Below are 13,696 nucleotides of genomic sequence, written 5' to 3' on the forward strand. Positions count from 1 at the left end.
GACATAAGTCTCTGCCAAGTCCCAGAGAATTGCAGCGTGCATGTGAAGTGGATCCAACACGTGCGTAGGCATGCTGCAGGTGCATGCCAAGTCTATAGAACCTGGCACAGACCCAAGGTGTGTTTGTGCATGCAGTGGACAGTTATGTTGGATATTTTGACTCACTAGTTACATTGTATTGTTAGTTTGTTGTGTTTGTAGACATTTTCTGCGTTATTTTGAATGTATTTAAACGTGTTCATTTTCAGATTAGCAGGATTTGGATAGCGTGGCATGCCCATATTAATATTACAGTGTTTGTGCTGGATCTTTTTTAAGATGATGGTGTGGGATCGGCAGACCACAGCTGGGCAATGCTGGATTCGCTGAGCTATTGGATCTCAACCCAGCGCACACAGTAAGAGGGGGCCAACGGCAAATGAACCCCTGGGGCAGTGGTGAAGTAGTGAATGCACTTTTATTTTTGCAGAATATGATACACCAAATCGTTTTCAAGATGGTGACGTGGGATCGTCAGACCACAGCAGGACACCGCTGGATTCACCGGGCAGCTGAATATGCTAACCCAGTAACCCAGTCCATTTGCCGTTGACCCCCTCTTACTGGCAGTAAGAGGGGGTCAGCGGCAAATGAACCCCACGGGGTGGTGGTAAAGTAATGAATGCACTTTTATTTTTGCAGTATAGGATGCGCCAAATCTTTTCAAGATGGTGGCGTGGGATCATCACACCACAGCAGGACAACGCTGGATTCCCTGGGCAGCTGAATGTGCTATCCCAGTAAGATTGGGTCAACAGCAAATGAACCCATGGGGTGGTGGTGAAGTAGTGAATGCACTTTTATTTTTGCAGTATAGGATATGCCAAATCTTTTTCAAGATGGTGGTGTGGGATCGGCAGACCACAGCTGGACAACGCTGGTTTCACTGAGCTATCTGATCTCAACCCAGTACACACAGAAAGAGGGGGTCAACGACAAATGAACCCATAGGGTGGTGGTGAAGTAATGAATGCACTTTTATTTTCTTTTTTAGTATACAATGTGCCAAATCTTTTTCACGATGGTGGCGTGGGACCAGCAGACCACAGCTGGACAGCGCTGGAACCGCTGAGCTACCTGATCTCAACCCAGTACACAGTAAAAGGGGGTCAATGACAAATTAACCCCTGGGGCGGAGGTGATATAGTGAATGCACTTTATTTTCTTTTTGAATTATAGGCACATTTACTGGTGAAAATGTATACATCTTCAGTACTCTGTGGTGTGAGTGTGTGAAGCCATGTGCAGTGTCAGGTCTATGTGTGTGTGACATAGGGGTGGACTCTCTCATACACAGTCCATGGGACAATAAAAGGATTTGCCCCGGCACACTAATAGTGCTCTCTCTCTCCCTCCCTCTCTCTCTCCTCCCCACCCACTAGAGCAGCAGCAGTTTTGCCGGCAGTGAGCAGCAATCAGAGGCCATTGCCCTGTGAGATCCCTCCTGCGGCTCGGAGCTGGGAGTGTGAGTGAATGTAGCCCCGCAGAGCCAATGAGCACGGACCGGATGCGATATATCCTCTGGGACAACAACTGCTCTGTTCCTCCTCACTTCCACATGACGCCATTTACTGCTCCACAGCACACATCAGCGCGATCCCAGGCACACACCAGCCCTGTCACCCCAGTCCCGGACCTGGCCTGATTCTGGAGGATAAAACTTTTTTTGGTGGGGGGAGATCGCATTGCCACTTGGATTGCTCGTCTTGTTTGGGATCGCTGAGATCGGGAGCTCCGGGATCCGAGCGATCCTTGCAAACTTTTCCGGAGCGAGGAGTCGTTGTGAAGCTGCCGTTACGGTGAGTGCGGCTTGTTGGGACTATGAGATCAGACCCGGGAGGCCCTCCATCGGGGTGATGGGACTAGTGGAGGGGGGCTGCTGGCTACCTCTGCTTCTAGGGAAAGGTGGGGGCGATCACGCTTCCATGTTTACAGCCACAGATGGTGTCTCAGCAGCTTTCTCCTCCTGCAGGTTGGTAAACTTTGATGCATGTTTCTAAAACATGCCACCAGCCCAGGTCCGTGCAGGTTGTGGTGGCCCCAAGCTGCGGTGGAGACCCTTCCACACAGTGCCGATCCACGGGCAGAACCCCTGTTATTATGTTGGCTCTGGGTCGGAGCGGAAACGTGGCTTGTTTTGGAAAACAGTGTAACAAGTTGATCTGGTTTTGTTGGAACACAACTTGGGTCGGTGTCTCATCGGAACCACTTGAATGTTCTCATTTCCTGTGCTGCATGACTTTTGAGGGATCCTGCCTAATTTAGGGGTGTACAGTCACTTTATTTTTGGTGGGTTTTTTTTGTTTTTCAGTGTGGTGATCAGCCTTCTGCTATCTTTACTCAAAGTTTCCACTCTGTGGTTTGCATTGAGTTCTATTTCGAATTTAGAAGAGGATATATCTTGTGGTGTTGAGCAGCTTCGGAAATGTTGTGGTCTAGTTTAAAGAGCTATTTATGTCTTTTCACCCTGTCCCCACAGTAAACTCCTTGCTTCGCCCCCCCCCCCTAATCCTCAGTCTGATCACACACGGCTCCTAATGGGGTTTTCAGAGGAGGGGGGAGGATGGCATAGAGACAGCTCTACAATTCACATAGCCCATCCTGCAGCACACAAACAAAATCGTGTTTGTTTGTTGCTTTTCTTTTATGGCAACAACTTTGACTTTATCATTTGCAGACTGTAAATAAAAAAGGTTCCATAAGACTGGCTGAGGATACAAGTCCCTGGGTTAGGAATGCAAAAATCCTAAACTTGAACCCGTGCAGAGAACAACACTTCCCATTATTGGGTAAGCCTTTTATGTTTGAGTTTAGATGGATCCCCTTTTCCTTCGAGGAGTACTTTTTTTTTTCTTTGGACCCCCTTTCTGTTTTGGACCCCCTTTCTGTTTTGGACCCCCTTTCTGTTTTGGAGTTACTTTATTAGATGGAGCCCCCTTACTGTCCAGGAGCACTTTTTTTTACATGGATCCCTCCTTCTAGGATTACTTTTTAGATGGACCCCCCTTTCCATCTAGGAGTACTTTTTTTAAATGGACCCCCTTTCTATCTAGGAGTACTTTTTTTTTTTTTTTTTTTTTTTTAATAAACCCCCCCCTTTCCATCTAGGAGTACTTTTTTTAAATGGACCCCCTTTCTATCTAGGAGTACTTTTTTTTTTTTTTTTTTTTTTAGATAAACCCCCCCTTTCCATCTAGATGTACTTCTTCTTCTTTTTTTTTTTTAGACGGATTCCCCTTTCTGTCCTGTAGTTACTTTTTAGTTGGATCCCCCTATCCTTCTAAGAGTACTTTTTAGATAGATCTCCTTTCCTTCTAGGAGCACTTTTTAGTTGGATCCCCTTTCCTACTAGGGGTACTTTTTTATTTGGATCCCCCAATCCTCCTAGGAGGACTTTGTAGATGGATCACCCCTTTCTTTCTAGGAGCACTTGATACGTTTGTCATTCTTGGAAAAGGTGACAGGGATCAACACGATCAGTGCTCTTCTACTTTTATTATTGCTCATTGCTGAGCTGTTGATCTTAAAGTGACATGTTCAGAAATAATGGAGTATTGTTGATGTGCAGAGTTGTTCGTGGTTATGCTCACTCTGGATGGCTGTTGGCTTTGATTTATGTTGGAGGCCTGTGTGCGTGGAAGACCTACAGGAAAACATGACATATCCTCTATATAGATTACTTCCTGCCATTAATGAGCGACTATCTTTTATGTGGAGATAACCTGTTGAAAGCATGACAAATGTCCTCTTTTCATCCAGAAATATTTGCATTTGATCCTTGTTTTTGTGAAAAACATATTTAGGACAGATTTAGTACATAAAGTATGTGAAGTAATGTAATATGTTGTGTTTATGAAGTTGGTTTTAGATTTAGATTTTATATCAATATATCATTTTGTTTTGTTTTTTCGGGTCGCCAGCAAACTTATTGACTGAAATGCGGCAGATACAATCTGACAGCAGCATGTGTTTTGTTTTTTTGTTTTGTTTTTTTTGACAAGTGATATCAACTTTCTTTTCAGTTCAACGCTTTGACTAAAGATTTGCTTGACTAGGCTATATCTGGAAAGAAGAGAACTTCTATAACATATTGAGGAATTGTTACTTTGTAGTTTCTTTCACTTCTGTCTAAATCAAACTTATTTTCATGATTTGCATAAATGGGATGCATGTCTGAGCAGTTTTTTGATTGATTTATTATATGTGTGATTTTATATATATATATATAATATATATGCATGCGCACGCACCCGTCAGGCAAGACTTGTAAAATGTAATGTTCTACATTCCCCCTGCAACTGTATATGACTTTCTTTTTAAGGGTTTAACAGACGGAGCTTCATTTTTATTTTGCACGTTACTGAACATTACTGAAATGTGTAGTTGTTGTGCTGTTTTTTAGATTTCTATTTGCAAATTAAATACCTGAGCAATATTTACTCTTGTATGCTTACAAAGTAGAGTGACCTCTCCAGTGTACAAATTCTATTTAATTCAGTTACACAACTTGGGTGTGAAAATAGTGCAGTCCAGGCAAGCCAGAGAGCGCCTTTCCTAGTAATAGTAACATCCATAAGTTTGCTGCATATATGTACAGTAAAGAACGTTGTATGCACATGGAAGTAGTTTAACATAAATTATTAGAAAAGGAGGGCTCTGTATTCAATGACATGCTCCGTGGCAAAATGTCAACGTTTGTATTGTTTGCATGTATACATATACAAATTTGTCTTTGATATAGAGATAGATAGATAGATATAGATATAGATATAGATAGATAGAGATAGATAGATAGATAGATAGATACTGAACGGATGCACTGCAGGGATAATTGAGATATATAATCGGATATAGATACACAAATGTACACAGGAATATAGATGAAGATTAGTAGAGCTGCAGCTAACGATTATTTTCAAAATCGATTAGTTAGCCGATTATTAAGTTCGATTAATCGAGACACGTTCCAGGATGGGTAACTACTATATCTTGAACTTTTTGCATTTTTAATAAGAAACTTGGTCTTTTAAACTGCTAAGTGGCTGCTTGACTTAACTAGCCAACCAAAAATGCTATACAACTGATCTAATCAATGTGTTGTTTTTTGATGATTTCATCAAAATACTCGCACACAAGCAAATTTAAAAAAATCCATAAATCCAAATATAGCTGCAGTGCATTTGTGAACTACCTAATGCAGGGCTGAACATATTCCAGGAGCCAGGTAGCCAATGCTCCTTAAAATTTACAGATGGAGCCTTACTTTCGAGGGTTTGCTCCTAGTTGTCAAGGGAGCTGGCTGCTGGATCAGGCAGACTGTCTCCTGAGTTCCATATTAATTTGTCTACCCCTGACATAATGCATTGACTTAGGTATTATACGTTCACCTCTCGCTTGACATGGGCCCTGGATAGTGTTTGCACAGCAATGATCTCAATCCCTTCATTGTCAAGTAATATAACAGAGAATGTGCTGTGTGCAGGATGGCTGCACAGTGAAACAGGCCTGGATCTATAGATCTCTGAAATTAAAATAGCTCTTCATCCAGAAAAATGTTGTAAGGGTAATAGCATCCTGTTTGCAAGACATGCAGTAAATTCCATGAATAATGTGCATTACTCAACCCATCCTCATTTGTTTTAGGGAACAGGTCCTTTTAGCCTGTGTATCAAAGCCATCAAACCATAAAGGACTTGTGTTGTAAAATGCAGGTAGTGTTTGATATGCGAATAGTCAAGTGTTCTGGCTATTGTCATTTGCATTGCAGTGACCTCAGTGAAAGAGGGGAGAGAGTCTGATTATGGCAGCTGGTTTCCTGTTACTTGAATACAATTGAAGAGGAACCTGGTTTCCATACACCTGTTGAGACTTGTTCACATGAGAGAGGAAGGCATAAGCTTCCTTTGTCGTGGTTGAGGCCATTTGTGTAGTATTTAGAAGCTGTGTTCACCTAGTCTTATTGTCGCTCTCCTGTTACTTGGCTGGGACCTAGGGCTGCAAATTGTTGGCAACAGTTGTGCGTAATATACCTGTAATAATAATGTGCAGCAAGGCTTAGACCTTACAAGTCAGAGTTTCCTGCATGCTTGTAAAAATAGGTTTGTTCATTCTTTTTTTTAAATAGTAAAATGGAACAATCCCACTAGTGCACATGTGTAGCAAAGTCCCTTAAAGTGACACAAAAGTAGCCACCATTCCAAGCTCGCTTCCATGATGGACTATAATCTCAAGTTTAGTTTACTAATTTTGTATTGAAATGCTGGTCCATCAAGGGAGCGAGCTTGGAGCGGTTGCTACTTTACAACACACAAGGACCATGGGGAAGAGGAGTAGCCACCCTCCAGAAGGAAAGACAGTGTTAGCATGAGTTGAGAGATTGAGGATCTACAGATGAGTTATACCCCAATAAGGTACATTTTTGTTAAGGTAGTTGAATGCATTTTTAAGATTTAACTCCTAAGTTTAGTGTCCATCAAAGTTGGAAGGGATAGCAGCTTTGAGGGTAGGCTGTCCTAAAAGTAATGTATAGTGCCCCTGGTGACCAGACCTCAATCGGAACTGCCACCATGGCGATCAATGTAAAGGTGCCCATACACTGCTCGATTCTCGTACGAGAATCGAACAGTCTGAACGAAGACGTGCGACCGTTTCTACTGTACGGTCGCACGTCTTTTGTCTAAGGAGCATGTTAGAAAATCAGCCGAGAATCGTACGATTTTCGGCTGGTTTGAACGGTGCTCGGGAGACAAATGCCGAATGGGCCGGTGTGCGCACGCGCACACTGCCCGTTCAGCATTGCTGTAATCGGAAGCCCGCCCCTCGGGGGCGGGCTTGCGATGATCGAGAGTGCGATCTGCCTGTCCAAGATGGGCAGATCGTACGTTTTTTTAATCACTTTACAACCATCGCAAGACTAAGGTCTTGCGATGGTTGTACAGTGTATGGCCACCTTTTAAGCTAGGTGTGGACTGTGAAAGGGTCATTCCTTGGGAACAGTTCAAGATTGGCATTGATTCACTAAAATGCTTTCCTTGAAGAAACTTTGCACTTTGTATCAGTCAACACAGTCATCCACTGCATGACTGCTGTTGGCAGTGCTCTGAATATTTGCAACATGAATGAAAATTGACTGGTCTTAGTACCGGCTAATCAGTGTATATAGTTGTATCTCCAGTATGTACATTAGATACATTCTATGTAATATTGATAATTTGACATGTTATCTAGTATTTAGAATGCATTTCCATTTAATATAGCACTCTATAGCAAAACGTGTACTGCATTATATACGGTTGTAGTGTGCTATTTCTCTTAGGGCTTTATGATGTGTAAGGAATTCTCATGTGATTTATTTTTTTTCCCCCTCCCCCATTCCCTACAAACTCTTAAAGGATTCTTTTTATTACAGGAAATATTTGAGAACAGGATGTATTAGTTTTAATGCTGATGACTTAAAACAAATCCCAGTTGAATAGATCACCAAATTATTTATGGCCCTGCCCAGGTTCTGAAGGGCCTTAAATAGTAAAGGCTTCGTTCATTCCCTGATTTCTAAATGACAATTTGACACCTAGATTTCAAATTTAATTGTATGTATAGCCTCAATTTTTTTCCATTACCTTGTGTTGCTGCAGCAGTATTAGAACATGCAATTATACAAATAAATTAACAAATGCAAGTCATACTTTTTTTTTTTTTCTTTTTTTTTTTTCTGTGATGATAAATTTGCGTTGTCAAAACTTAACACCATCTTTTACTGGATTAAGTTGCAGCTAAGCCTGTAACTATAGAAGAATTAGATGGATCAGGATTTGACATAAATCTTAAGGGGAAATTTGCAATCTGATGTATTTTTAACATTGTGCTCACCAGTACAAAATCATGTTGCTTTTCATACACTTGTTGCACTATTAAACTTGATATAATCTGAGATACTTAAAGGACCTTTCTGCTTTTATAGAAGTGGCAAACCACTTCTTTAGTTCTATGGGGAGGTCTAGTGAAGGTAGCTCAGTTGCCTATGGGATATTCTCCAACATGTAGAAGCTCTGAGGCTAGTACAGTGCTTGGAACACAAAGCAGCCATGGAAACGCATTGCTGTAATGGATCTTGTAATCATAATTGAAGGTGTTTTCCAGGTTATCGGTAAAGTAAACTCCTTTGGGGTTGTAGGCTCAGCAGAACATGTTTATGTATTCAGCCATTTCAGTCTAGCTAGAAACTAAGTATATGTTTGCATCATGCTTTGAATGTGACGAACAGGGAAGAAATCAGTTATGTACATTTCACCTTTGTTTTATGTTTTTGGGTTCTTTAATATAGTCTGTATGTTGAAACTGATGAGACGCTTTGATTTCTGACATTTTTAGACATTTATATAGTACCCCTTTGAAATACTGAAATTCATTTTTTTACCAAATTATTTTTTCTCATTTGTGACTAAACATTGTTATATTTTGCATCAACCATTAGCAAAATGGATGACTTATTTTTGCTTCTCAACAGAATTTCAGATGTGTTCTCGGCCTACTGGAGTGAAAACTCTTCAGAGTACTGATGGATACGAGAGTACAAAATGGCAGCGGTACCCAACCTTTACTCCAGGCTCGGCGTGACAATGGGGGACCTCATGGTGACATTGATCCTAGGGAAATACTAACACAGCAAGTTCATGTGTTATCATTGGATCAGATCAGAGCCATACGAAACACTAATGAGTATACAGAAGGACCTACAGTGGCTCCCCGGCCTTGGATTAAGCCTGCTCCTCGTCAAACTACCCAGCACAAAAATGAAAGGGTACACACGGTAACGGACCAGAGGGAATTTTGTAGGAGTACACTTCCTTCAATGCATTCCTCATCTCGGGCATCTTTTTCACGATCCATAAGTACAGTGAGTACAGGATCTCGGAGTAGTACAAGGACAAGCACAAGTAGCAGTTCATCAGAGCAGAGACTTTTAGGTCCATCCCTCATGTCATCTGGGTTGGGTGCTGACAGAATCATTCAGGTGCAACCGAAGGTTGATATGAAACCAGAGGAGCTAAAGCCCCCCAGCAAAGAAGACTTGGGCTTACATGCATACAGATGTGAGAGCTGTGGGAAATGTAAGTGTCAAGAATGCACTTATCCAAGGACTCTTCCCTCTTGCTGGGTTTGTGACAAGCAGTGCCTTTGCTCAGCACAGGAGGTGGTGGACTATGGAACTTGTGTTTGCTGTGTTAAGTGCCTGTTCTATCATTGCTCAAATGATGATGAGGACAATTGTGCCGACAACCCCTGCTCCTGCAGTCAGGCACACTGCTGCACTCGATGGTCTGTCATTGGTGTTATGTCCATGTTCTTGCCTTGTTTATGGTGTTACCTTCCAGCCAAGGGTTGCCTTAAATTGTGTCAGGGCTGTTATGACCGGGCAAAAAGACCAGGATGCCAATGCAAAAGGTCAAATACAGTATGTTGTAAAGTGCCACAGTTACATCCCAGAAACTCGGGGAAGCCAACATAGCAGATGGGGTTAGAGAGCGAAAGTAATTGACTTTTAACACACATATGCAATCATAAAAATGGTCATCTTGGCACAATTGGTAGATAGCAGTGTTTCCTGTTTGCAGTGAAATGCTTTTTATGTGCTATCTTAACTGATAGGCTTGTTAGAGACCCTTTAATCAAGCTCTGCCTAGGACACAGTGTTCTGTGACACACTTTGTATAAGCTAAAGCAACACAGACACTCCCACATAACTGTGCATTGTTTGTGAATAATACTTGCAACATTTTTGTAAATTAGCAAATGACTTTTTTTTTTTTCTGCCAGAGATAATGTGCTATATTTTTGTACATATTATTTACAACTGTGAAATATAGTGCCACATGAATTGGCACAATCACAAAATGTACTAATAATACATTCAGTGGAATGTAAATCTATCCATATGGTTAGATTGTGCTTCACCTTATTGAACCTTAATATTTCTACTCTTTGGACTTTCTGTATATTGTACAGTTGCGTTAAGAGTCAGCCTTTATTTTCTAATTTTTCAACATATTGTTTAGTGTAAAGTATATTTATTTGAAGTTTTATTATTTTATAAAAGAGAAATATTTATTTTAAGAGGCATTTTACAAATGTTCCCCCTTTTTTATGATGTCAGTTTCTGCAATTAGGGGTGACCGATGCATATGTTCACAACAAAATAGAAAATATATTAACGTTTGAAATTAAACTTTGCAAGTGTTTTATTTTTTCTAATTCCATAAGCGGCTATGAATTGAGTGGTTGCCATTGTATATGAATGTGTATGCCTGCTGTTCCCCCAACATATGTAATTTTTTGGACAAGTTGCCTTAAAGCAAACATGTGCTTTGGAAATGCAGGCCAAAGCAACATTTGCTTTTTATGCCTCTCTCTCCAGCAGCAAATACTATTTGCTACCCCGCCACAATGTTTAGCTGCATTATCTGGTATTTCTGGGTATGAAGAGCATGTGGATCATTCCCTTCCTTGCGTGACAGTGCTGGTGTTTGGTTATTGACCCAGTTGTGTTATGTTAGAATGGGAACCCTGTGTAAGCTCTACGTAGTTCTGAAAGCAGAATGACTGGCATTTTTTTCTTTAATGAACTTTATTCCACAGTCAACAATCCATTACATGTTATGCTGTCTGGAGACCCTGCTCCTCCTCCAAAACATCTCATCCCGGGAGAGGCTTAATTGATTAACATGTTGGAGAAGGAGCAGGGTCTAGTGGACGACATTACATATAATGCATAATTCGCTATGGCATAAAGTTTATTTAAGAAAATAATGAAGGATTTGGGGGTGATTTGGCTTTTCCTGTTATTGACTTGCATGTTTGGGGTGAGGGCGGGTCCCTCTTGTCAATGGCACCTGTGGCCAGCAATGAAGACATAAGTCTGCTGTGAGATGCACTGCTTGCTACTAGTTTAACTTGGAGCTTACGCAGAGTTTATTATCCTTGCTCCCAGCATCTGACTGGAGTAGCAGGGGGTGAAGGAATGGTGAGTATATGGGCTGCTGAACAGAAGGACATTAAGCAAACCTGTTGCATTGCTCTGCATAAGACACATAGGCTTGCATTACCTGACCCTCTATAAAAGTACATGATTGGCACTTACATAATAAAAATAGCATTTATGAAAGTTGACTTCATTTATTCTCAGGGTTGATGCACCAGCGTTTCAATATTTCCCCCTCCTATGATCGTTTTTAGCAAAGCAGTGAAAATAACACTGATATTCATTGCCATAGCCACTGAGCAGTTATTCCATAAATGAGTACAGCAATTTTATTTCTAGTTACTATTTTTGTTACAAATGTTTGTTCTGTGCACTGCTTTTCTGAATATACCTAAAAATCTGTCAGGAAGGAATATGCGAATTGGCAGTTCTTCCTTCTTAAACCTGCAACAAAGTAAGGAATAGCAGCTCCCATATTCCTTTCCTTACAGTTTTCTTTTTAAAAGTGCAAATTAATGGTGCTCTCAATGTCAAAGCAACCAATATTAATCCATTTTCTAAATAGTGTTATCCTGGCCAACAAAGGCAGTTGTGTGGTTGCACAGCATTGCTCCTTACTTTATTATTAAGTAAAGCATTTACTGTGATCTTGTTCACTGTTGATTAAAGAGAGAAAAACTTTAGCTGTCATTCCTTCCCTTTTTATACTGATTTATTTTGTTTCATTCTTTTTAACAGAAATTCACAGTTCAGTAAAATGGATTAATTCTAATGTATGCTAAGTTCTAAGAATTCATCCACTTGAGTGCCAAAAGCATTTTGCAAGAGCTATTGTCATATAGTTTGCTGCTCTGTGCACAAGGGTTGGCAGCTTGGTGGCATCCAGTGCTCAAGCCTTTGTTTGTGTGGCTGGTTCCTCAAAAAGCCTCTTAGACATTGGAAAATTAGATATGTCCAGCAAGCCTACAGGAAAACCTAAAGTGCCAGTCCTCTACCCAACAAGATAAATCTGCTACCTGCTTTATGCCTAATAGGTCAATTCAATTTTGTCCTTTGGTGTCATTTTTTATTGAGTATGATTGCTTGTGCTTGACATTCCTGTTATTAAATATAAGATACCATTTTATGGAGAACCTCCTTTTACAGGATCACTGTCTTTAAAATGTATGCCCCCTTATGTTTGCTATGTAAAGCTACTGTAGCGAACGGGAAATTTAGGTGTAATCAACATGTTATGCTAGCTCACTTTATTTTGCTGTCCATGGGCTGCAAAGGATGTCAGTGTCTCGCTTTCCTAGTAGCCACTACTGTAGGAATTAAAAATCACATCACAAATTATACAGGCTTTGATGTGCTTCTGACTTGTTCTGACCTGGCAGGCAAAACAGCTAGTCATGTGAACAATACAATACACATCCAAGTGAAGACGTTCTTCATTTATGATGATCTGTGTATGCATTGTCACTGGCACATATGCAGGAAAGCCATGTAAGGCCTTGTTCACACCAAGCGCGGAGCATAGCAGTTTCAGACCGGATCAAAACTGCGTCCAATGTATTCCAATGGTATTTTTTGCTCCAGTTCACATTGCAGCGTTCAGTTCCAGAGCAGGTGAAAAAACTGCTGCAAGCCCTATTTTACCTGCTCTGGAACGCATGCAAATGCATCAAAAACACATGCAAATGCCTGGAACACACTGAAAGCCCATGTTAAACTAAAAAAAAAATATATATATATATAATTATTTTTTTAACCAAAAACGGCCCAGAACGTGGCACAAACGTGGCACAACCCACTGCACTGCGTGTGCAGAAACCTGAGCGGATCTGCTTTGCATTTGGTGTGAACAAGGCCTAAGCCTTCAGACTTGTATCATAAGGTTTGTAACTGTTTCTCTGAAACAAGACAACAGTTGAGTTAAAACAGAATTAAACTCAATTGCTAGCACCCATGGTTTTTGCCATAATGTGCAAGTATGCACAGCATATATGTTCAGTATGGCACACTAACCTGCCAAAGGGCCCTATTTCAGCACTGTAACAGCCGTATTGTTGCTCCGTCACTGCAACTGACGTCTTCTCCCAGTCTTTGGATTTCACCATCTTGGGCCATCTTCATTGGCTAGCCCAGCATGATGCAACTTTCGCACACTGGAGTTGTCGTCTAAGCACCCAGCAGATGTCCGTATTGTACAATGAGTGGCACATGCACGGCATAGTTTACATTCACAAAACAAATTGCTGGCAGGTAGGTAACACCTTTTTGGGGGAGAAGAGCCATAGATAGTTTCTCCTACAATTAAAAAAAAAAAAACCTTCCCTTCAGCAATGTTTTTTTTCAAGTGAAGTTTTGTTCCACTTTAATATTAAAGCCCAGTTCTAATATGTCTTTAAAAACCAGTCACATTCATAATTTTGCCTGCAAGAATTAAAGGGAAATCCTGGTTATTATGTGTAATACAAGTTAATTCAGTTACTCTGAGTGAAATTCAGTTTTCGGTACCAAAGAGTATCGTTTTAGTATTGGAGGAGGTTTCATGTGTGACACGTTACGGAATGTTAAGGGCGAACAATAGTTGGGCATCTTGACTAAATGAATTGAGCATATTCACACAATAAATTTGTGTGAATATTCTCCAATTATCCAATCGTGTGCAGATGAAAATAGGGGATAGAAATT

The 13,696-nt window shown here is 40.8% G+C and overlaps 1 protein-coding gene across 1 annotated transcript; it reads left to right on the forward strand.

Moving 5' to 3' along the window:
• Positions 1–1,736: 1,736 nt before the first annotated feature.
• Positions 1,737–10,250, forward strand: SPRY2 (sprouty RTK signaling antagonist 2). The gene is made up of 2 exons (XM_018567021.1): positions 1,737–1,838; positions 8,546–10,250. The coding sequence occupies exon 2, from the start codon at positions 8,597–8,599 to the stop codon at positions 9,545–9,547; it is 951 nt and encodes a 316-aa protein (XP_018422523.1). The 5' UTR covers positions 1,737–1,838; positions 8,546–8,596; the 3' UTR covers positions 9,548–10,250.
• Positions 10,251–13,696: the final 3,446 nt, after the last annotated feature.

This window comes from Nanorana parkeri, unplaced genomic scaffold (assembly GCF_000935625.1).
Source record: "Nanorana parkeri isolate BGI_ZX_2015 unplaced genomic scaffold, ASM93562v1 scaffold999, whole genome shotgun sequence".
Lineage (NCBI taxonomy): Eukaryota > Metazoa > Chordata > Amphibia > Anura > Dicroglossidae > Nanorana > Nanorana parkeri.